The 24457-nt window shown below is 38.6% G+C and overlaps 1 protein-coding gene and 1 long non-coding RNA gene across 12 annotated transcripts in view; one reads left to right on the top strand and one right to left on the bottom strand.

Moving 5' to 3' along the window:
- The window catches only part of CCDC148 (coiled-coil domain containing 148), a 330389-nt gene that overhangs the window by 51929 nt on the left and 254003 nt on the right, over positions 1 to 24457 (bottom strand). For all 11 annotated transcript variants that reach the window (XR_008522611.2, XM_054548893.2, XM_054548892.2 and 8 more), the window contains 2 exons: positions 4515 to 4632; positions 2144 to 2284 (listed from right to left, as the gene is read on the bottom strand). Coding sequence is in view for 10 of the 11 variants with exons in the window: in XM_054548893.2 (XP_054404868.1) it covers positions 2144 to 2284; positions 4515 to 4632 (259 nt within the window). In the remaining variant the exon portion in view is untranslated. The remainder of the gene's footprint in view (positions 1 to 2143; positions 2285 to 4514; positions 4633 to 24457) is intronic.
- LOC103889965 (uncharacterized) overlaps positions 1 to 24457 on the top strand; it is a 70436-nt gene that overhangs the window by 7732 nt on the left and 38247 nt on the right. The window contains exons 2-3 of the long non-coding RNA XR_654321.1: positions 2224 to 2318; positions 3697 to 3749. This is a non-coding gene — a long non-coding RNA (uncharacterized LOC103889965). The remainder of the gene's footprint in view (positions 1 to 2223; positions 2319 to 3696; positions 3750 to 24457) is intronic.

Raw genomic sequence — 24457 nt, forward strand, 5'->3', positions numbered from 1 at the left:
TTGTCCCCTCCCTTTCTCAGCCAGAGCCATTCATTACTCGCCCCACCACCACTACTTCTATGAAGGCTCTGCCATTTTAAAAGGAACTCACCCCAACCCATGCCCACCCCCACCAACTTTCCATTCAGGACACATAGCTAAAACATAAATCTGATCACAGCTGTGTGTCACATAATGACAGGGATACATTCTGAGAAATGTGTCCTTAGGCAATTTTGTTGTGTGAATGTCATAGCATGTACTTACATAAACTGAGATGGTACAGCCTTCTACACACCTAGGTTATATGATATAGGCCACTGCTCCTAGGCTACAGCCTGTACAGCATGTTACCGTGTTCATTACTGTAGGAAGTTGTAACACAATGCTAAGTACTTGTGAATCTAAACATGCAAGAGGAAATGCATTGTGCTATGATGTTAAGACACCACTAGGCAATAGAAAATTTTCAGATCAATTATAATCTTAAGGGACCACCAACATATATGTGGTCTGTCTTTGACCAAAACACTGTTATGGGGCACATGACTGTATATAATTTAAAGCTTCAAAGTCTGGCATCTGCATACAGATGCCTTAGTAGCAAGGCCTACTTGCTGGTCAAATGCCTTAGTAGCAAGACCTACTATGCTTTTCACTGCCTGAACCTAACCCATGTTTCCAGTCTCCCCTCCCAGCACCTGTCATGTACCCCTTGTCATGTATCTTACACTGAAGACACACTAGGAAAAAGCCTTGCCCCACCCTCTTCCACTTGGTCAAACCCAGAGATGAAATAGGTCAACCAAGTATAAGGGTTAGCCCAGAGGCCTGAGACTTTTTAGCTTCCGATTTCAATCCTTTCAAGCCTCAGCTATTCTCTCCACTTCGGCAGCTAGGATCTAGAGACACCTCTTAAACCTTGTAATTAATCCTTCTCCCTATGTATCCTCCCCCACAACCTATTTTTGTTGTTGTTGTTGTTGTTATTGTAAATCATCTGGAGTGGATTTTGCTACTGCTTCCAAAAATCTTTGACTAAGATAGGGCTCAGAAGTTTCCTCTCTGACACCTTCTCTGACTTCTCCAGTCAGGGTTAGCCATTCATTCCCTTCTTCTTCCTAGGGCAACCCTTAGACATTCATTACAGAGTTGATCCCACCCTGGTGGCATTGTTGCTATACATGCTACTTTCCTTCCCCAGTAGGCTCTTTTGCTCACTTCCTCCAGACAAGATCAGCCTATCTTGCTCTGATGTAGCCCAGGAACCATACACAGAGCCAGAATATAATATATGTTGCATAACTATTGGTTCAATTAATAAATACATGAATTATGCCTCTTTAGAGTCCCTAGCAAAGTATGCCGCACAAAGTAGAGACATGAGCGGATGAATGGATGGTTTCCCGGTTTTTAAATAATTAAATAATTATTTAGCTTCTCTCCTTAGATTTGTAAAACTGACAACTACTTTCTCTCTTAATTTCAGTGACTGATATATCATCCATCCACCCACCCATCCATCCATCCATCCATCCATCCATTCATCTGTTTTCCCTCCTACCCTGCATCCCTCAATCCATCCATCTAAAAGATCTTTTAAAATCCTTTCTCAGTTACAGGCACAGATTAAAATGAACCCTAGGTTCCTAGAAATGGTTAAATAAGCCCTTAACACCTTTTTCCGTAAAAAATGTTTTATTTTATCATTAGCTCTGATGTATTATCTTCTGTTCATTTTCATTTCTAAAAGCTTTCCTCTGCTTTGTTATCAGTATCAGTTGTTTATAAATATAATTTATATTATGAATTTAAATATAATTCTTAATGTAACAGATAAACATTTAAACAACAAAACACAATATTAATACAGAACTCTCAAATAAAATTTTATAAAGCATTTTTTTAAATTTAAAAAATAAGCTTCAATGACAGATTTATAACATTTTTAGGTAACCTCTTGTTCTATGGTAGCCTATTAACTAGTTTGTAATATTAAGAATTATGTAGTAATTATGTACTATCATTTAGAAGTAAAAATTATGTTAATATGTAAGATATTCAAATGTAAATATTGAAAACTGTTGTAACCCCAAACACACACTTCTACAGTCCTTACCATCATCATGGCTTTTTCATCAGTCATGCTAATTTCCATAATTACCTGCTGTTCATTGTATGTATTCAATGTGAAGAGTGGCTTTTGAAGAATAAATTCCTCTTCAATTTCAATGCCCATCCTAGCTTTCGATGCCATTGTATCTGACATCATTCTAACAGGATCAAATTGAGCAACAACAGCAACCTAAAAATGAGAAAGCATGGCTACTTGGAACAAGGTACAAACTAAATATTTCTGGGCAATATTATTGATGTCTAATGCCCATTAAAGTTAAGAAATTTTATTAAAGGTAAAGCCTGAGAGGAAAGGGCAGAAGAAATATTAATTGGCCAGTCCTAGAGATCCACAAAGGAGTTAAAACAAAACAAGACAATACATATAAGACAAAATATTAAAATGCTTTGGCATATAGTTATTTGCTAATGATTGAATAATTATAATTAATTTCAGATAACAATTTATCTTTCTGATATGAAGTCACAGGAAATCTCATATAGAAAACCTTACATATTTAACCAACTTGAAAGTCACAGAAAGTAAAAAAAAATTCACTTTTTAACCATTAGCAATTTATGGTTATGGTAACAACCCCATGAAGTTTTCTAGGAAGTTTAATCTGATTGAACTGGATCTAGAGCATATAATTCATGGGTCAAGTGTGTTGGCATTAGTGAGCAAGGTGGGTGAATTTCCTTTGTACCAGGCAACTAGATTTCCAGGGACTGCTATAAACCATTGTCCTCCTTCTACTGAAAAATTGCCAAGTCATTTTAACCCAAATGCCCTTGTCTTTTATAATTCAAACCTGCATCTTAATGAAAAGAAGTCATTAATTTTGTAAATGATATGCACCATTAGTAACACCTGCCTATTAATTCTGAAAGTCAAGAATTAGCATGAAGAAAATGGCATTCTTAATGCCATTTAAAGACTGTAATAAAATAACTGAGGGTTGAACATGCTTTAATTATTATAGGTTTGCTAGCTAAAATAGCTTACATCACAGTTCTAAATACTGATTATAGATAAGAGATAACAGCTATTTCCTCTTTCAAAGCATTCACAGATGGAAAGAATTCTAATCATATAGACTGTAGTTATCAAAGTTATGTTTTGAACAAGAATGTGTTCATTAATAGTGACATTAAGTCTTGTACCCAGAAGGCCATGATATATAAATATTTGCTAATGGTTGAATAACTAAAATTTTGTAGGATCCAGGATTACCAGGACTTACATTCCTATGCTTTAAATTTATCTTTATAATCTTTTTTTATCAAAGAAGATGATGATATAATAGTTGTATGCATTTACACCACATCTATACCATCTCATTTAGCTAGACTTCCTTGGTTTGAATCAGTATTACATTTACTAGCTGTGTGACTTTGAGGAAAGCACCTAACCTCCATGTCTCCTCTGTTTCCTCTCCTATAAAATGGGGATATTAATATTGCCCACATCATAAAGTTGTTGTAGAAATTAAAGTAATACCTAACAGCATTTAGAAGAGGGCTTTACATTTAGTAAATAATAAATTTGAACTCACATTATTGCAAATCTATCAGACAGGTCCTATTATTCCCATTTTTCAGATGAAGAAATAAAGCTTATGGAGGTTAAGTTAAATGACCTGTTTCCAGTGCCGGTGAGTACACAACCAGCTTGTACCAGGTTGGAAGGACACCAGAGGCCAAGTTCTTATCCATGATTCTGTGTTCCCTCCAGCAACACAGGAAGGAAACCAAGTAGTCCTTTCCTATTAGCTGGGAAACGGTGTCAATGAAGATTTTAGAGATTTTGAGTTGAAACAACCACTTCAAGTTCAAAACTCTGAGAAACTACCAAGTAAAACTACCACATTTCCCAAGTTCTTAAATTCTCACCCTTGCCATCTACCATCCATTTTCATCTACTTTTGCTTACTTTCACTAGGCAAAGTGATGGGAGGCTTTTATTTCTCCACAAAATAGATATTTTCTAAAAAAAATTTTTAACACATTTGTTGACTGTGGAATGTTTCCAAAGGGAGGCTCCTATGCCAAAGAAGATTATCTTGCTCGAACTCCACCAGGTTTTTTGAGGACAGTAAAATTCGTAGACTAGATGTAGAGCCTCACTGTTGTAAATGGATACTATCCAGCTAATAAACTCTAGGTGATATGGATATAGTTAAATCTTGGGAGAGCTTTTTAAAAGGTGATGATAAAGTTCTTTCAATACACTGAGAAACTGGAAATGGTTCAATATAATCTAATTGCTCCCAGGAATGAACAGCAGTATCCCAATTTGGAAAAGTTAAATTTTATATAGCAGATGTCATGAACTAAGCCCCAGTAAGAATGCTATTAAGAGGACTTAGAAACATTTTTTTTTAAAAAACCACCCATGAAAATTTCCAAATGAAAAACACCTGTTTCCTAAGGGCTTCTAGCCGCCGTGCTCTCTCTTTGTCTTCATGAGCTTCTTGAAGGGCCGCTTCCTTTTTCTCCATCAAACGCCTTTCCAATAATTCTTGTCTATATTTAACCCTTTAAAAATAACACAGAAGGAAGTTGTGGAAGCATCATAATAATACTGGAGACTGTACGGAAAACAGCATGGGGGCAGAACACATCTCAGAGATAACAGCACTGTCACATTTTGTTTTTTTTATTGATTTCTCATGTCCATACCAATAAAAGACACTCATATAAAATGCAATTCTTTTTTTTTGAGATGGAGTCTCGGCTTGAGTGCAGAGGCACGATCTTGGCTCACTGCAACCTCTGCCTCCTGGGTCCAAGCAATTCTCCTGCCTCAGCCTCCCAAGTAGCTGTGATTACAGGCACCCGCCACCGCGCCCAGCTAATTTTTGTATTTTTAGTAGAGACGGGGTTTCACCATGTTGCCCAGGATGGTCTCAATCTCCTGACCTCGTGATCCGCCTGCCTCAGCCACCCAAAGTGCTGAGATTACAGGAGTTCATAGTAATTCTAATAACAACCAGAGAAATACAGGAAAGCGTGGGAGTAAAATTCGGTTCATCTCATTCCTCATTGAAATCACTTTATTAACTCTCAAACTACCCACTGGCTGCCATGGCTCTGGCTAACCTGCCCTGAGAGGTGACTGGCTCACTTTCAAGTGAGCTATTATAGTGGTCTCCCAATGAGAAGTTTTAGCACACCTTGGGTTGTTAGAAAGTTTACATTACTGATTAAATATACAAATTTTTAGAAGGAAAAGTAAAATAAGATACTATAAAAATATGTCTAAATTATTTTACTTACTAGAAGTTAAACTTTACATATATTGTCATCTACATTCTCACTTTCTGAGTAGGTGCATATGTGTGTTAAGCAACTTTTAAAATTGCACTTTGACATCTGTAGATGGCAGCAAAAACATGACTTTCCCTTAGCATTCTATTTCCAACTCCCTTAAAATCATCAGCTATTAAAATATGGCCCACTTAAATACCAGCTTAAAGCCCTGAGCTCCTTGGCCCTCCTCTGCTGCCTTTTTTGGGCAGCCTCCCTTGCCATCTCCTTGCCCAAGCTATTCTTCTACTGAATTACAGAGATGGAATTCATCCTTTCAAAAGAGTAGGCACCTGGGTTCTCAGGGGAGTATTACCTCTCCACCTCTGCCTTCCATCATTGAAAGATTTAGCTTTCTCTGCGGCATCAGTCACAAATGTCCTTTACCCTTAGTGTGCACACCTGCATTTTCCAAGGTGGAGACACCTGCACTAGACCTTTTACATTCTGGATTCTGGTATTTACTGTGTGTTCACCATGCATCAGGTCTTGTGCTAAGTGCTTTATGTGTTTTAGCTCATTAAGACCTCACAACAATCATATGCTGGGGTGCCATTTTTAATTCCATTTTATGGATATAAAGAAATAGAAGCATAGACATGTGATCTTAAGAGACGTATAAATAAGAGCCACTGAGAATTTGGAGAAAGGTGAGATGACCAATCACTGCATTGTTGGAGGGGCTGGCGAAACTTAGCAGGAGCTTCACGGAGGAGGCAGTATCTGAGCAGGGTCTTGAGGATTAGGATTCCAGGCAGAGATAGCAAGTGCAGGGTTGGCATCTGAGAGTGGCCCTCACTTGCTTCAACCTAGTCATGGAGGACATGAGAGGGGAAGAGCTCAGAGTGGCAAGAACAGAACAAGTGAATGATGAGTGACAGAGAAGCTCAGGCAAGTACTGGTGGCTGAGGCTGCAGCCACAGGGTTCCCTTAGGAAGATATGCTCCTGGGGAGGAATACCCTACAAACAGGTTGCTCATGAGGCTGTCATGAAAGGAGAGGCATAGGAGAGGAAAGGAGAGGCATAGGAGAGGAAAGGAGGGAAGCACACAGTGGATCCTTGTGGAATACAAACCCAGAATGGGATTTAGAAGGAAAATTCTAACCTCCTTTGATGGCCATGAGTGTTCTTACCAAAATCAGGAGTCAATATAGTCAAGACACATGGATTAAAGAGCCCACAGACCAGAATGCTCCCTTTCTCTCACGCCTCCATGTCATGGAAAGCTCTATTTCTCATTCTCTCCACTTTCACTAAGGCATGACATGACACAACCTCCCTAATGAGGTTCTACTCAATTTAAGCACTGAGTACAAGCTAAGTGAACTACTGTGAAGGTTCAATTAAAAAATACCCTGGGATTTGACAATTACCATATGCTAATTCTCAGAACCTTTGGAAAGTTTCTCTTCCTTTGGGATATATAGGTTGCTTTGTCTGCAACAAAGTTTTTGTCTGCTTTGTGGAAAAGTAATAGTTGTTACAGTCAGGGGAGCTTGACTAGTGAGGAAGAAATTGCAAATGAGAGAAAGGCATTTGTACTTGTGTGGTAGAGAAGGCTGATTCATCGCTTACTTTGAGGCTCATTCGTTCATTTACCAGGTATTTGTTGAGCAACTGCCATGCATCAAGGGCTGTGTTAGGCACTGGTGATACAACGTCAACATGGGAGACAAGCTCCTGTCCTCGAAGAACTGGCAATCCAATGTAGATACAAAGACCCAGGCAATTATGATACAGGGCAGCTTGTGCTCTGATGGGACGATGGGGCAGAGACCATGGGAAAGACAGCTTTGCCAGACTTGGGGCTTTCAGGGCAGTATCTATAATAGGAGGAAGTACTCTGAATTTAAGATCCAAAGAAGGAGCAGGAATGCACCAGGAGGGGAGAGAATAGAAAGAATGATTCATACAAAAATGTAGCATTTGAAGGCCCAGAGGTGAGAGTGAGCAGGTATGTTTGAAGAACTAAAAGAAATTTAGAATAACCAAAAACGAGCAAAATGAGGTGCAGAGGGCCAAGAACTGAAGCTAGAGAAGCAAGAGGAGCTGGACTGTGGGGGATTTGAAAGCATGAGGGGTTTTGATCACGGAGAAATATCTGCTGTGATATGCAGAATGGGTTGTCAGGAGGCAAGACTAGAGATGAGCAATCCAGATGGGAATGGAAGGCCTCCTGACCTAGGATGGGGAAAGAGTACTCATAGGAGGTTGGGAAAAGATAGGGATTTAAAGGACATGTAGAAAATAAAAATCAATAGAAAGTTTTCATTTATTTTATGGGAGAGGGAAAGAGACAGAGGAAGTTTTCTCTTACACAGTGAACAGTGGTGTTCCTCCCTAAGACTGGGAACTTACATGAGAAACAGGGAAGTGAAAGAATTAAGTTCAGTTTGAACACAGACCGGTCTTCACAAGATCTGGGCTGGAGAAATACATGGGGAGTCTTTACCAATAGAACAGAATTGAAGCCACAAAGCAGGTATCATAACCTAGAAAAAGAGTGTAGAGTAAGAAGAGAGGTAGGCCTGGGCTTGATTCCTAAGGAACTTAGGAAAGGGACAGAAGGAGAGGAAACCATTTAGGGAAATGAGGAGGATAAGTGGTCCTAAGACATTAGTGAAAATGGGGTCAACAACATCAAATGCTACAGAAAGATCAATTCTAGCACAAAATAATTATTGGGTTAAACAACAGGGAGTCATTGGTGACCTTGGCAAGGACATCGAACATCCCGCAGAGGTGGATGAGGTGAGGTAAGGCAGTAAGAGAGGGTGTGGAGACAAACAAGTCCTGCAGCAGTCTCCTGCAGCAAAACTGATGCAAATGGAGAGGTAAGAGACAAGTGGGAGCTGGAAGGTGCACAGAGCCGACCACAGTTGCATTGGCTCCAAAGTGATGATCAGGGTTACTCTGACTGCCTGAAGGATTGGACATGAAAAAATTTCAGGACTTAGGAGACACACTCAAATTCTTCATTTTTACAGATGCTATGGTTTAAACTCAAATAATACTTCACTTAAAAAAGGAGAAACTCTTGGTGCTTCTTTCTTCTACTCTGGATAGAAAATTTTCTTTGCCTAAAGAGAAGTGATGCAGAAAAACTGGGAGGAAGCCAAATACTCACATATTCATGGGGAAAGAAAATAGCAACACAGTAAAGTCAATCATTTGGAAAATTTTCCACATAAATACTTTTAGCCATTTGAGGTAGCAGATTTTCTCCAAATTAAACTGTTGCTATGAAAGTCAATGTCAGGAAGTGGCTAAACTCAATAGTTTTTAAGTTGTGCACTGAATTCCCAAACAGAAACCTTCTTGGGTTCATTTCTCAGTCTATTATATGCTCCCTGAGTCTACAAAGGTTGAAAGTGCTGCAAAAGAGGCATTTTCGACTTCTCTTGGGGGAGGAGAAGCATCATATTGTTCAAAAGCAACAGCTGCTGCAGAATCGGGCACAGCACTAACAATAATCTGGAAAGGATTTTATTTAAGCCTCCAGGCCTGAGTGTAGTTGAAGGGACAGTACGCTTTCATGTAGAAATGGAGAATTTATGTATCATTTATGAGACTTCTTAATGTGTGCACTGCATTCTAAGAAATGAGTATACAAATGCAAATGTTTGGAAACACCTTGATCTGTAGTAACAGCTTCCCTGGGCTTCACTGAAACTTCAGTAAGAACTGGGCAAAATAATAAGTACCAAATCTTGACCTCCGTTTTATCTGGAGTCACAGCTAACTTTCCTCTCAAAAGAAGCTACAGCCACCAAGGGGGAAAAAGACTTCTGACAAATGGTCAATGGTGGCAAGTTCTACAATTTAAAACAAACAAACAAAGAAACAAAAAACTTAAGCAATAAAATGGAGCATAAAGACATGTCTTAATTAGGGTCTCTAACTAGTATGGAACTCCCTCCACCACCTAACATTTCAGGCAAGTAATTTGCCCTACTGAATTAAAGGCAGTTTATAATCAAACTTGCTACTTAGTATTTAAGTCATGTGGCTTAGTCAATATGGAACAAGAAATCTTTCAACAGGCACGTGCCGGAGGTGCTACTATCAGCTGTTCCAGTGGCAGCATCATGGGGAACCTGTTTCTGTCGGGAAATTCATTTTTGGCTCAGATTTTACTCAGGAGGTTGTTCTTCCCACTAAGCAGAGGGGACCCCTCCATTAACCACAGGTCACCCAACAGGGAAGAATGTGCAGATCAAAGCAGGCAGGCCAGGTGCCAACACGTTTCGAGTGGAGGGGAGAAGTTTGCCCAAAGAAAAGAATGGAAATTGCACAGGCAGACATTCACACTGAAAGGCATCACCCCTCTAACCACACAGGCTGGGAGTCTCCACTCAGTGGGGATTCTGGCTAAAGGCATAAGCAAAGACCAATTTCTGCAAACAGGAATGTGAATCCTGACACAAGACATTGACATCCTGGTACAGATTGGCATGAGGCAAGAACAAAGAAAACTCACAGGGTCTCTGCAGACCCAGAAAAGATGAACCCTTGCCAGCCCCAAACAGAGACCATTGTTCAGCTCAGAGAGCTTCCTGGTTCCTTTGTGAAGCTATTGGAACCCCATCTTTTAATTGATTAATTAGTTAGTCAACATAGAGTTACTTAAGCACCTACTATGTGTCAAGCACTGTTCTAGGTGCTCAGGTTATAATAGTTGGGGGGAAATAAAACAGAGGAAAGAAGTCCCTACTCTGTTGAGTTTTACATAATTTGTGGTCTGTTATGTATAAGCATGCCTAAATGAACACTGTAGTAAAATCACAAAATTGTTCTTAATAAATCGTTTTTGAATTTATTCATAAACTTCCAAATTACAGGGCCCCTTTTCAGATTGCTACAGAATCATGGTTCTCAATCACTGAAACTTGTAAAATGACTTGCAATGCCAAGGCCTCACTCCAGAATAATTACATCAGAATCTAGTAGTCAGGCCCAAGTACTGTATTTTGTTGAAAGTTCCACTAGATGATTCTAATGAGCAGCCTGGGATGAGAACCAATGCTACATAGCTTAGTCATTCTCAAATGAGCGTACATCAAAATCACCTGTGTGGCTGGTTAAACCCCAGACTTCTGGGCCAGCTCCAAAGTTTCTGATTCAGTAGTTGTGAAGTGGAGCCCCCAAATCTGCATTTCTGACAAGTTTCCAGGTGATGCTGATTGTGCTGGTCTGGGGACCACACTTGGAGAACTACAGCTTAGATAAATATAAAGATTAAAAGGACTCTATCTGACTATTGTTATCAAGACAAAAGCAGATACAAATTACTACCTAGACAGGGCTTATTTCTGTTTGCCTGTGCTAAACATTGCAGTTATATGCCTCAGGACTGTTCCAAACTAGAAATTCTTGCTTGGTATTATTGACATTCCAGAGCAGGACCTTTCAACCCCATTCTTTCCCAGCCCCTATGGCCCTGACACACATGGATGACAGGTTCTCTCAGAGACCAGAGCCTTCTCAGGATTGGATAAGTGCTGGTGATGGGCAGTTGCAATAATGGCTATTACTGAACCTCTTTCTTTCCCTCTGATGGACAAAACACTGGTGTATCCTGATGACAGCTGAAAACCTCAGGCTACTGGCCGATATTTAAAGGGTCTATTCAGTAAAATCAAAGGAAGAGGAAATAATTCGAAGGTGTCTCAGCCTTTAAAAAGATATGAACCACCTTTTTTGAGAATCATTTTGGCAGCTCCAAGGGTTGGATATTTTATCACAATGGAAGCAAAAACCCATAAATAAGAGCACATTTTCCTGTTGATTTTAATCAGTTCTAAGCCTGCTGTTTGAGTTCAGGTGAGCTGGAAGTGAGAGATACAAACAAGGATTTCAATCTGGAAGTCCAATGTTGAAAGCAGGACAAGCTGTGAAGAGAGAGACACTGGAAAAATGTTGCAAATATCATATTAGCCCGTTCCCCAAACTAATCCAAAAAACTATTTCTGCCACAACTTATTTATTCTTCTTTTTCTGAACCATTCCTAACTCTTTCTACCTGATCTTCTGTAATCCTTTTATATCTTACATATCTTCAACACTTTCCTCAACTACTCCTTTCCAATAACATTCCAAATGGGGCTCATTGTTTATAGAGAATTTAAAAATAATAAACGGACAAAAACCTTTTTAAAAAATCACCATGCCCCAATAGTTTAAATAATCTTAGTGATAAAATACTTCCTCCACTGGAACACTAAGCCCCACCTGACCCCATTCTCAGTCGCTGCTTTCAATGATTTGCCTTAATTGAAAACCAGTGCTTCCCAGGTGCCACTACTTTTATTGCAACCTCTTAAAATAGAGGGTACCTGCAGAGAGGAGGCTGAGTTTTTCTGGCTCCTCAGTGACAATTCCAGAAAGTTTTACACATTGACTTTGGGATGATACTATCCTGTTTGTCCTATGGTTCTTGGAATTAACTACTGGCTGGCTGGGTCACTGTCCAATATTTACTCAACTCTGCCCACATAGTCTCTTGATTTCCAGCACCATTAACTCCATCCCTACTTCGACAACCTTTTCCTTAGACCAAACTTGGAATTGTCATCACCTAGAACTGTTCCCCTGCCAAAACCTTGAACTGAGGAGTCCCGTTATATGCCTCCAAGTCTGGGGTCATGGCATAGACTTAGAAAGGCTGTATGCTGCACAAGTCTAGGAAGTGTCATTCACATGGATTGCCTGTCACCCTTCTGACACTGTCACCCATTTAACCTTACTCAATCTGTGACTTGAGCTTAGCAAGATTTCCATTGTTCAACAATATTTATTAGCTTAAATTAATAACCAACCACCTTCCACAGTTCTTTTTCCTCTACATATAAACGTATTCAAATGGGGTAGAGGGATGTATCTCTCAACTCTGGCTCCCTTTTCAGATACCGTCTTTTTTCTTTCATTCCTTTTACTGCAAAATTTCTTAACTGAGGAAGCCATACATTCTGTCTCCAGCTCTTCACTTCTCATTTATTAACTTAAATACCATTGAACAATGGAAATCTTGCTAGGTACCAGGTTAGGCCTTCCCTCCTGAAATTTTCTTTCTAGTTTTGCCTTTTCTCCCAGGCTACAAGAACCAATCCGGCTTTATCTCATTCTCTCCCCAGCTTTGGAGCCCTGGGTCTATCTCTTCAAAGGCATTGTCAACAGTATCCTTTAATTATCTTGCCTTTTCTTTCTCATCTACCCTGCCAATATCCAACTCTAATTCTTTATTGAAATTATGATATATTAATGAAGTTGAACCTTAACTGGACATTCAACTCTGCTCCAGAATTATTTATTCTCTCCCAGCTGCTTGATGTTCTCCTTGAATTTCTACATCATGGCTAACTCTCCCTCTTAGTGGAGAACCTCACCTGCTCCACTGAAAAGAGCATTCATTTCCTCAATATGCTTTGCCGCTTCCAACCTTGTCAAAACTCATCTTCATTCATCCTTTGCTCCTTAAATCTGGGCTCTTAATCCTATAAACCTAGTTGCTGCTAGGATCTTGCTCCAGAAGTGAACTTCTTTCTTTCTTAATTCTTCAGTCTCTCTCTCTCCAACCAACCACCTTCCATGGTTCTCTTCCCTCTATGTATAAACTTATTCAGTGGGGTGAAGGGATGTATCTCTCAACTCTGGCTCCCTTTTCAGATACCATCTTTTTTTCTTTCATTCTTTTTACTGGAAAATTTCTTAACTGGGGAAGCCATACTTTCTGTCTCCAGCTCTTCACTTCTCATTTAGTCCAAACCATCCTGCAGTCTGGCCTCTGTCCACTCCACTCTATGGAAACCACTTTCCCCAATAACACCAGTGACTCAAAATTGCAAACTCAGAACCATCTTTCAGAGCTCCTTCAATGTGACCTGTCTGCAATGCCTGGTACTGATGATACCTTCTTCTTGGAATGTGCTTCTTATCTCTTGCACTGCTTTCTCTCCATTCCTTTTACCAGCTTCTCCTCGTCTGTCTACCCAAAGTTCCAACATGAATCCTCTTCTTTTCTCAATTTAAAAACTACTTCTACTTCTGAGAAATCTGACTTCAACTACAATCAGTGAACAAATATCTGCAGCCTCCACCTCCCTCAAAGTCCCAGATCCTTTGAGCTTTTATTTGTTCTTTATGTAAGTTCAGGATTACCCTCAAACAAATCTCTCAAGTGTAACCATATTACATTGCTGGTTAAATAAAGAACTGCTGCTTTAAGGGTGTCTGAGTTGGGTATAAGGTTGACATCTTCTTGTGCAAAGTTAGGAACGAACATGATGACACATCTAAATAGAAAGCCAGACGGCCTCCTTACATGCTGTTAGAGATGAGCCACTACGGTACCCTGGGTACCATGGACAGAGCTAAGATCATGTCTGGTCAATTATTTGGGGTCCACTCCAATCCAAAAGTAGACAATCAAGCTCCCAATGTTTAATGTCTTATAACATGGCTGCAACAATTTTAGCCTGAAATATTTAGAGAGGAGTTGGTCATTTCAGCTACTTAAAAACCTAAGGAAAGCACTCATAAAATATGAAACTTTGAGCAATAGAACTGCCTGGGGCCAAGAAAATCATGTATATGCTTAAGCAACTGATTGAGGTGACTTCACATTTGGGATTATTAGCTATAAACCACTTTATATAATCTAAAAATACTGACTTTGATATTAGAATAGTTTTTTTAAATATGTGTCTTCTTTCTAGCAGTAATTAGATACCAGAGCCAACTGCCTATTATGGACACATCTAGATTTTAATCATTAAATCAGTACTGGGAAAACTGGCTAACCATATGCAGAAGAACAAAACTGGACCCCTACCTCTCACCATATATAAAAATTAACTCAAGATGGATTAAAAGCTGAAGAATAAGAAATCAAACTATAAAACTCATAGAAGAAAATCTAGGAAATACTCTTCTATACATTGGCCTAGGCAAAGCATTTATGACTAAGTCTTCTAAAAATGCAACAAAAATAAAAATTGACAAGTAGGACCTAATTAAACTAAAGAGCTTCTGTGCAGCAAAAGAAACTCTCAACAGATTGAACAGACAACATACAGAGTGGGAGAAAATATTTGCAAACCAAGCATCTGACAAGGGACTAATATCCAAAATCTATAAGGAACTTAAGTCAACAAGAAAAAGAAACAAACCCATTAAAAAGTAGGCAAAGGACATCAACAGACACTTCTCAAAAGAAGACATATAAGTGGCCAACAAACATCATTAATCACCAGAGAGATGCAAAACAAAACCACAATGAGATACCATCTCACACAGGTCAGAGTGGCTATAATTAAAAAGTAAAAAACAAAAATAACAGATGTTGACAAGGTTGCAGAGAAAGGGAACACTTATACATTGTTGGTAGGAATGTAAACTAGTTCAGCCGCTGTGGAAAGTAGTTTGGAGATTCCTCAAAGAATTAAAAAAAATAAAAATAAAAAGAATTACCATCTGACCCAGGAATCCCACTACTGGGAATTTATTAATCCTCAAAAAAAAATCATTCTTCCAAAAAGACACCTGCACTCACATGTTTATTGCAACATGATTTACAATAGCAAAGACATGGAATCAACCCAGGTGCCCATCAATGGTGGACTGGAAAAAGAAAATGTGGTACATAACCACCATGGAATACTATGCAGCCATACAGAAGTATGAAACCATGTCTTTTGCAGCAACATGGATGCAGCTAGAGGTCATTATCCTAAGTGAATTTAATGCAGAAACAGAAAACCAAATACCACACGTTCTCACTTATAAGTGGGAGCTAAACACTGAGTACACATGGACACAAAGATGGGAACAATAAACACTGAAGATCCCAAAATGGGGGAGGGAGGGAGAGAGGCAAAGGTTGGAAAACTACCTATTGAGTACTATATTCACTACTTGGGCAATAGGATCATTAGAAGGCCAAACCTCAGCATCACACAATATACTCATGTGACAAACCTGCATAAGTACTCTCTGAATCTAAAATAAAATTATGAAAAATATGTAAACCACAATGTGGCAGACAGCTTTTTTTTTTAAATCCCTCCAGCATTAACCTAGTAACACCAACCCCCTTCTTCTGCAGAACCGCTCATTCTTGTTCTATGTAGGTCTGTTGAGGGCTCCTTTCTGAGAACCACCCCCCTCTTCTTGGTATTAGGATTTACATATGACCAGATATGGTTAATGATAGTAGATTACAAATATGACCACAGGGATTGGCCCTGAGTGAACACATGGCTTCAGCTGAGCCAGTTTGACTCTTTTCCTGGGATTTGTATATGGATACTGAAGAAAACCCTTCTCTTCTCTCTGAGGTCACTAAGCTAGAATGATATAATCAAGCCTAGAGCTGCTTATAGCCATGCCTCCTCTTCTTCCCACCTGCAGCCAGGCCCATAGAGGAAGTTCATATCAGTGCACAGACAGGTACTGAGTAAAGAGTTAGAAAGAGAGTGAGAGAAATCTGAAGATACCATTTGAGTCACTGAGGCAAGACTCATGCCCTGGATTCCCATTCTTGTAAATCAATTCATTCCCTTTTCTGCCTAAGCTAGTTTGAGTTAGGTTTTGTCAGTTGCTTCTGAAGATTCCTGACTAGTAGACATATCTTCTATGTGTAAGGAAATCTGTGTCTTTTTGTCCTCTATAACAAGAGGGCATGTATCTAGCTGTTCCAAAGGGTAATCAGTTCTTTTCCCAAACTGATGGTCCCTGGAATGTTAATTTCCCATAGGAAGTTAACATGTATACCATAAAAATGTGTTCAAATAAGTTTGGGAAATACTAAGATAAACAAAGTAAAATAAATTTATTTATGGCAGGAGCTTTCAGAATATTTATGATAATATGGTGGAGTGCATTATGAATCTCTAAAAGGAGGACTTGGTGTGCTTATTGCTCAGTTATCTGATAACAGAAACCTTTTTCAATAGACCCAGTTTGGGAACTAATACTTGCCTTTCCATAAGCAAGCAAGAATGGTCAAGTAAACAAACTGAATGGCATAGACACATAGACACTTCCTGCTTTGTATTATAGTTTTTGTTTTCATGTCTCGTCTACTAGACTGTACACTTCCTGAGTCTAGTGGCTATGACTTAATCTCCTGTATATCCCCAAGAACTAGCAGAATGCCTAAAACACAGAAGATATGCACCAATAAATGAAAGAAACATAGAATAAATGATGAGTGAAATTAAAAAGTGATGGAAAGCATTCTATCGAATATCCTAAGCTGTAGGTAAATAACAGGACACAGGAGTTGGCAAAATAAAAATGTAAGAATAAATTAAATGCACATTATTCCTTTAAGCCTGTCTAATTAGTGAGTATGTCTTTGTAAGATATTTAGTCATTTGAGAAGCTGGAAGATAAACTGAATTACTGGAGAACAAATCTAGTGTGTAGTTCCTTTTGAGAATAAGGAGCCATGAATGCTAAAAGCCAAATGCAGGCATGACATCCACGACCATGATACAGACTTGCTAGGATCATGATTTTGGAGGGACAGCACAGGCAGAAATAATGTTGGCTTTCAGAAATTATTTATCATGAACTGAAATTTAAAAGGCCACCCAGGCAGATCAGCATTTATTTGCCCAATTCCCTCTAATATATTCATTTATTCAGCAGATTTATACAAAGTGCCATACATGTAAATGTGTAACAGTCATATTTCTGCAAAACAAACCAAAAACCCAAAGCAATTAGAAACACCTATCAAGTAGACAAAGGCAGAGCTTACATCTGGATTTTGAATACTTACAGGCACCTGTCACTTGCCATCATATGAACTCACTAACAAAAGACATCTGCCATTTGATACTAATTGGGTAATTTGCACAGTGACTCTTGAACTCACAAATGGTTTATGGTAGATATAGTTTAACTCCACAATTAATATGTATTGCATTTTAAACATCTTTACAAGGCCATATAATCATTTTATCAGTTGTGTAAGAAGGGAACTTTTGTTGAGGGTTTACCTCATAACATTGGAACCTTTCTTTAAATTCTTATGCTAATTTTGTTTGTAAAGAAAAAGAAATGCTTTTAAAAGTAAGAAAATGATAAGCATGGGTGATTAGTTTTATTGGATAGGTTTTTTTTCAGCTGAAAAATTCTCATAAGACACACATAATTTCTGATGCCCAAAATTTTCATAAATGTGTTTTCAGAATCACAAATACTAAAAGAGGCACTGCTTTAGTATTGAGCTTTTAAAAAACATGCTAATAAAATATACCACCGTGTTATCAAGTCATAATATTTCAGTCTAGTTCTATCTATTTTTAACTTCGGCTACTTATTGTGAGAACCGATTTTAATTGGTCCTCTTTTTTCTGGAGATAGACATCTGTATGATTACGATGATGGGACTGGGTTCCCTCCTTTAGCAGCACTGGTGAACCAAGAGGGCACTGAGACCACAAAAGAAACCACAGTCTTCTCCCTCAAACAAATGATTTAAGTAAATAAGATTAATAAAATATGGCTTCTCTAATGCTGTTTGAAAAATCCCCATTACATTCTCTTTCTTCCTTCCCAGATCTCTCAGAACTTCTGTAGAAAGCAAACATCAAAAGGACCAAAGGTTTTTGTAGCGATTCAGCCGCCCACAGCAAAGAAGTAAACCTTGATTTTCTTTCAGCCTAGGAAATGATCAGCGAAGAGGCTTCACAAACAGCCTCTTTAACATTTGAGGTTAAAAAAGAAACTCAGTGGAGCAGAACAGTCACTTTCACAAATGCCTTTGGGGGTTTTTCTTCCATTTTTTTAAGTAACCCTTCTAATCCCCCCAGTAAAATATTTTCATTAGCTAAACTTTTTGGCTAGGCATTTTAAACATGCTTTAAAAAAACAAATGATAAAATATATTTATGTATCGGGTATGACTTTTTCTAGTGCTTTTTTCCTTTGGCTTTCTCAAACGCTGATTTCCTCTGGCTATAGAGTTTCAACTAGCTTCTTTGGTGACTCTGCCAAGTCACACCTACCTTAGCAGTTTCCGTTTTGTCTCAGAATTCAGCTTTTGGAATTGAGCTCCGGAATCACTGTTCCTTTTTTTTCTTTGGAGACAGACAACTCTACAAAGCAGTTCACCCTAGAGTCCTGCCAAGTGAACCCTGGTGTTTGGATCTCAGGAGGAGAGCCCATCTCCAGTGCCTACTTGGGGAACTCTGTTACCTACACTAGTTTTTTCAGGTGAGATGCCAAAGGTAATGTTCAAGAAAGGCAAAGAGAGAGAGATGTGTTGCTTTCACCAACACTCAGACAATAAAGTCAAAAACAGTAAAATTAATTAAATTAACAGGGAACCAACTTTACTGGAAAAGATAAAGCAATAAACTGGACAGAGATTCAGATGAACTTACAAATAATATGTAGATCACTGATGGCCCCCTCTTTTAAAGGAAACATGTAATATATCTTCTCGCCAGCTTTATTCAAGTATGGACAGAAATAAACCTCAAGAAACCCTGTCTTTTCCTTTCCTACATTAAGCTAGAGATGTCCATATGGGTGTCTCTTTGGATATCTCTCTCAAAGGAAACAGAGAAATTGCTAGAGGAGGGTCGTGGGCCAGAGAATAAAACAGGCTTCCAACAACTCACGATTTGTAAACTTTAGTCGGATGTCTGGATTATAATTAAATCTAAAACTTGGAAAGCAGCTGGGGAAGGGTAGACAGGCTGAATGAGAAGTAGGACAGGGTTTACTAAGCAAATCATGGTGTAGGAAAAACAGATAGCTAACTTTTATGAAATTTTATTTTAATAAAGGTTACAATGGCCAAGCGTCGGCCATCTAGACACAGGTAACGAAGGACATCAAGAGGTGGTTGTGTCTCTTTGTTCACATTCTACACAGAAAGTAAAGCAGCAGCAGGAGAGCCTCCTTAGGAAAAGAGCTCTCTCCCTTCATGAGAACTTCACAGCAATAGAGGTCAGGAGATAAACAGACCTGGCTCTCTCACGGGGCCTAACCATGACCCCCAAACAGTAAACCCAAGGGAAAATTCCACTTAGTCCAAGTTAAGCTGACAAAGTGGTATCAATATTGCCCATTAAGGATAGGTTTATTTTCTCTGACCTAAGCTGCTTGGCAATCCCATGGTCTAAATAGAAAAAAAAAAGCTATTTTATTTTCTCTAAAAGCAATAAGCTTATGTCCAAAAGATTATAATTTCTTAGAGATATGGTCAACCCTGTCAATATATGAAAGGCAATTCACATTTTCTCTCCAAGTGACTCTAAATTTTAATCTTTATTATCCTTTCCCAGATGTCACAACTCCTCTCTGCCAGATTCCCTATTATTTCAAGAGACAAGAATATTCCTTAAGGCCTCCTTTTGAATATACATCTTTCTGATATTATGTCTTTGGTTTCCCTGAAGACTAACACATCAACAAATCTATCTTGTGCTTGGATTCTAGGCTTTGAAAATAATTGTATCAGTTTAGCCAGGCACAATCAACATTTCTTTCTTATGTGCATTCTTCAATTCCAGCAGAATGTCTTGTTTGCATCGCCCCAATTCTATGCATAAAAGTGTTGATGCAGAAATTGGCATAATTGTGAACAGAGACAAACCTTTCTGCAAATAAGATAACTGTCACTCATGGACCACAGGAAGACTCTATTCCGAGACTGGTCCAACATAACATCAGCTATGGAAGTCCCAGGAGGGTATGGCTTATGGAGTAATACCCTGATTAGTGTGCACCAAAAGCTCACAGTATTTTTTTTTAAGCATCAAAAAGCCTTGCTCCTCTAGAAACGTTTAGCGCATTCAAGCCCACACACACTCAGATAGTAATGATAATCCTTTCTTTGTTTGTGGGATTTGGAAGAGCTACAAAGAATAAAAAAAGCCACAATATTTTGACAAAATGATGCATTCTTCTCTAGGTGTAGTTGATGGAAACTTTTGAACTTTCCCTGTTCAATTATAAAACATTATAAATGCAAGAACATTGGAGTATATAAGGCTTTATAGGAATACAGCAGATAAAGACACACACTTATTAGGTGTATATGAAGTACCTTATATTTTTAAAATAATCCATTTGCATAAAAATTTACAATTTTACATAAGGTATATCTCCTAATGCTTTCCCTCCCCCCACCCCACAACAGGCCCCAGTGTGTGATGTTCCCCCTCCTGTGTCCTAATGTAAATGATGAGTTAATGGGTGCAGCACACCAACATGGCACATGTATACATATGTAACAAACTTGCACGTTGTGCACATGTACCCTAGAACTTAAAGTCTAATAAAAAAATAAAAAAAATTTAAAAAAATTTACAGTTTTAAAGGTATTCTCTGATACATTATCAAGACATTTAGTATAAAAATAATTTATTACTCAACTAATATTTAAACAGCATCATTCACTTTCTCCACTTCTGATTAAACGAGGAAGGGTGTTGGCAATTTTTTAAAAATTTAATAAAAATTTCTACCCTCCTGTTTCCAAGCAAGATTTGAACTGATATTTAGTATTAAACACAGGTAAAACAACATTAAAAATCAAAGACAAGACAAAACCAAGTAAAAGGAGTAGATATTTCCAAGCAATTGTAACAAGTTAATTGTCACAGTTGGGCCATGAATTTGCCTTTCACAGGCGTCAGCATTTGCTCACCAGATGGAACTGCTGAAACTCTGCCTGTTTAACAGGGTGTTTCTAGACCTGTCTCACCAGCAGCGGCCCTGGATTAATTATACTGTTGTATTCCTCAGAAAGTGGTGAGTAGACAAACTGCATTGGAATCTTCAAGGATGCCTATTTTTAAAATGAGGATTCCTGGGCCTGCCCTAGGCTCTCTGGAGATAGGGTTCTGGAATTTGCATTTTCATATTACCCATCAGGTGACATTTTTGCTCTCTAAAGTTTGGAAACCACTACCTTCCTGGGAATGGTGTCCGTTGCATGGGAACTATAGAAAACCCAGCAACAACGAGATAGAAAATTGTTGTAGTGACCAGCCCCTTGGATATTGCTTTATGCTTTGTTATTTCTGCCCTGTGCAGGTAATATATTGAAGTGCCTGGTCCACAGTTCACTTGATTTTTTATTTTGAATGGTCCCATGTGCTTGAACTCCTCTGACTATTATGTTGTTCTCCTTCCAGCATCCCATCCCCCATCTGCTCATCCACACTTTTTTGGTTCCTGCCAAAAGCCCCTGATAATTGTGCATGTCCCATAACCTGCTGGTTATTCCTGAGCTCACTTTGATAGTTCTGCATGTGCTATAGTCTCTGCTTGTCTCGCTGGGATCAATTCACTCCACGCTGGTCCTGGGTCCATCTGAGACCCTCCCTACCCCAGCTTCTAGCCATCAATGCCTACATATGGACCTACATTGGAGAATGTTCTTTGTTCTTTGTTCCTGAAAGATATTTCCAGTTCATTGGCTTTATTGGCTTATTCTCTGTTTTTGAGGTATGTATCTTATGCTTTTCCCACTTTCTACACGCTCTCAGACACAGTTGATTGTCCCTGCTCTTTTCCATTTCCCCCCATATATTCATTGGCTCATATTATTGTCTTATGATGTGCCTCTTACATTTGACAATTTCATATGAAGGCATATCCAACATCCGGCCTTTAAGTTTATGGTCCTAATTTCTACACTAAACTTATGAATCCTTCAGTCATATACTTGGGAATTCATCATCGTTTAACATTCATTTACCCCCAAGTAATTTTGTTTGTTCTTGTTCCCTGTGAAGTTTTGCGTTTTTGCTAAAAATTTACGATAATACTCCCCGCTCCTTCTTTGTGGAATTATTAAGGCTCCTGTCAAAAATATTTTCTCCATTTTTGAGAGGTACCCATTGTCCCTAGCTCAGAGCCTCACTTTCTGGTCACAGACCACTCAGGAAATCATTTTTAAAAGAGCATGGACAGCACATTCTGGTGGTTTTCTATGGTTATGCTGCTTCCAAAGCAATCTGCATGAGTCTTCAGCAACCTGCAAGAAGACAAGATAGAAATACCACCTCCACACTCAGCTCCTTTAGTCTTCTACTCAAGACTTCAAAGTGTTCAGGATGCCTCTCACTTTTCTTCAAATTGATCATACAAGCCAGGACAAGTGCAGAGTGTCCAGTGGGCGCAGAAGGCTTAGGATCTCACTTCTGAATTTTGGAAAAGTTTTTCAGGGAAGGCAGCACAGCAGATATAGCACATCAGGTCTGTAACACAGGCAATTCCATAGCAACCCATAGGGAATCACAATTAGCTCCTCATGGGACTTACTCACATGATTTCTTCCATCAGCTGGGGTGCCTGTAAACCCCAGTCATATGCCAGAGCCGCTTCATACTAGCTGGAGGGACTGAGCCAATTGTTACATTTTGGGACCTTTGCAAGCTAGTCGTTAAACACAGGCATTATTAAATTATGTAAATTTACATAAAATCAATTATATTAAAAACAAAGGTAACAAATACTAAAAACTCACAATTTTTTAATTATTTTACTATGTTTTACTATTATCTATGCTCTTGAGATAATTTATATCTACTAAATCTGTATGGCAGAAATAATATATGAGAGTGTGCCACTGCACATCTCTTCCCATCTCTGTGTTCAGTAATATCAAGTTGGTAATTTGAAATAGGCTACGGTGGGATATTTACACCACAGAAATCAGCACGTGCTGCAAGTCAGGATTTAACTAACCCTCTCCTCCCACCCCTAGCCAGTTGTTAAATATGTACCAGTGCATTATTTGCTGTGAATCCAGCCCACTTAGTATTAAGATGGAAAGTACAAAAGTATACCATGGTTATGGGTCAAATTTCCCATCTTTACTTAAAACTTTCTCACTGCCCCCCATCTGCTTTCCTTTTGATATGGTCCAACATGTCTCAAGCCAAGGCCTGTGGAAGCACAACCTTTATCAAATAACTTACCTGAATAACGTTCACACTGGCCCTCCTTTTTAAAATCTTCAGAAATTCTTTCATATAAATTTTATGTCTATTTTTTCTCTGCTCAAAGTCCCTGCTCTTTTACCTACATTGTCTCCTATACCCTACTCTGCACTTGTGTGTCTATGTGTTTATATCTCTGTGTTTGTGTTTATGTGTTCATATCTGTATGTACTAGATAGTAGCTGGGCAGTTACTTCTGATTGACTAACTTTAAATTAAAATATCTGTAATTTAAGCCCACCTTAGTATCTACTAAAACACTAGAAAGTGAGATCATTAACTGTCTTAGAATCAATACTCGAGTCCTTAAGAGGGAATTCAGGAGGTTAGCAAACATTATTAAAAGATCAGAAAATGGATTCAGGAAAATCTAAAGAAAGTAAGATTCTTTATGTGGCAATGATAAGGCTAATGGGGAACTGAAAGTGATCATGGAGAATGATTGGGAATTTTATACAGAGAAGTCTTTGTTCTCTGTTTCCACTCACGGTAAGTCAGGAGAGATTCAACTTACAGCACTTCATCGAAAGAACGGTAGAAGAATTCAATAAGAGAAAATTATCTGAAGGTTTTATTTCTCCTAAAGTTGTTTTTAATCAACACTTTAATCAATGATCCCACAGAAGCTGAATCTGAAGGTAGAGAATCTAATTACGAAAAAGTCACTCAAAAATATAGTCAATGGAAAATGGGATGTCTGAGTTGTCCCCACAAACAGATATGGACTCTGGCTTTCTAATATCCTACAAAGTTCTAAGCTTAAAGATCTTATTTACTAAGGTTACCCCAAGTAGAGTATGTGTATGGTTAAGGGATAAGGATATAAATACCTAAGACACATGATACCAAATCCGACAAAAGACACATCCTGTCTAAAACCCCATTTTTTTGAAAGTCACTGAAGTTATTTTGCTGGAGAGCATAAGAGAGCCTCTAATAAACAACTTTCCCTAATACTTCATGAGGTCCCTGTGTTTGTCTAATCTCATTTTGAACCAATTTATGTATTAACCTGCTATGCATAATTTATGTGCAACCTCCTGGTAATTACTTCCCTATTTTTTATTGCCACTCTAATGAT

The sequence above is a fragment of the Pongo abelii genome, chromosome 11 (assembly GCF_028885655.2).
Source record: "Pongo abelii isolate AG06213 chromosome 11, NHGRI_mPonAbe1-v2.0_pri, whole genome shotgun sequence".
Lineage (NCBI taxonomy): Eukaryota > Metazoa > Chordata > Mammalia > Primates > Hominidae > Pongo > Pongo abelii.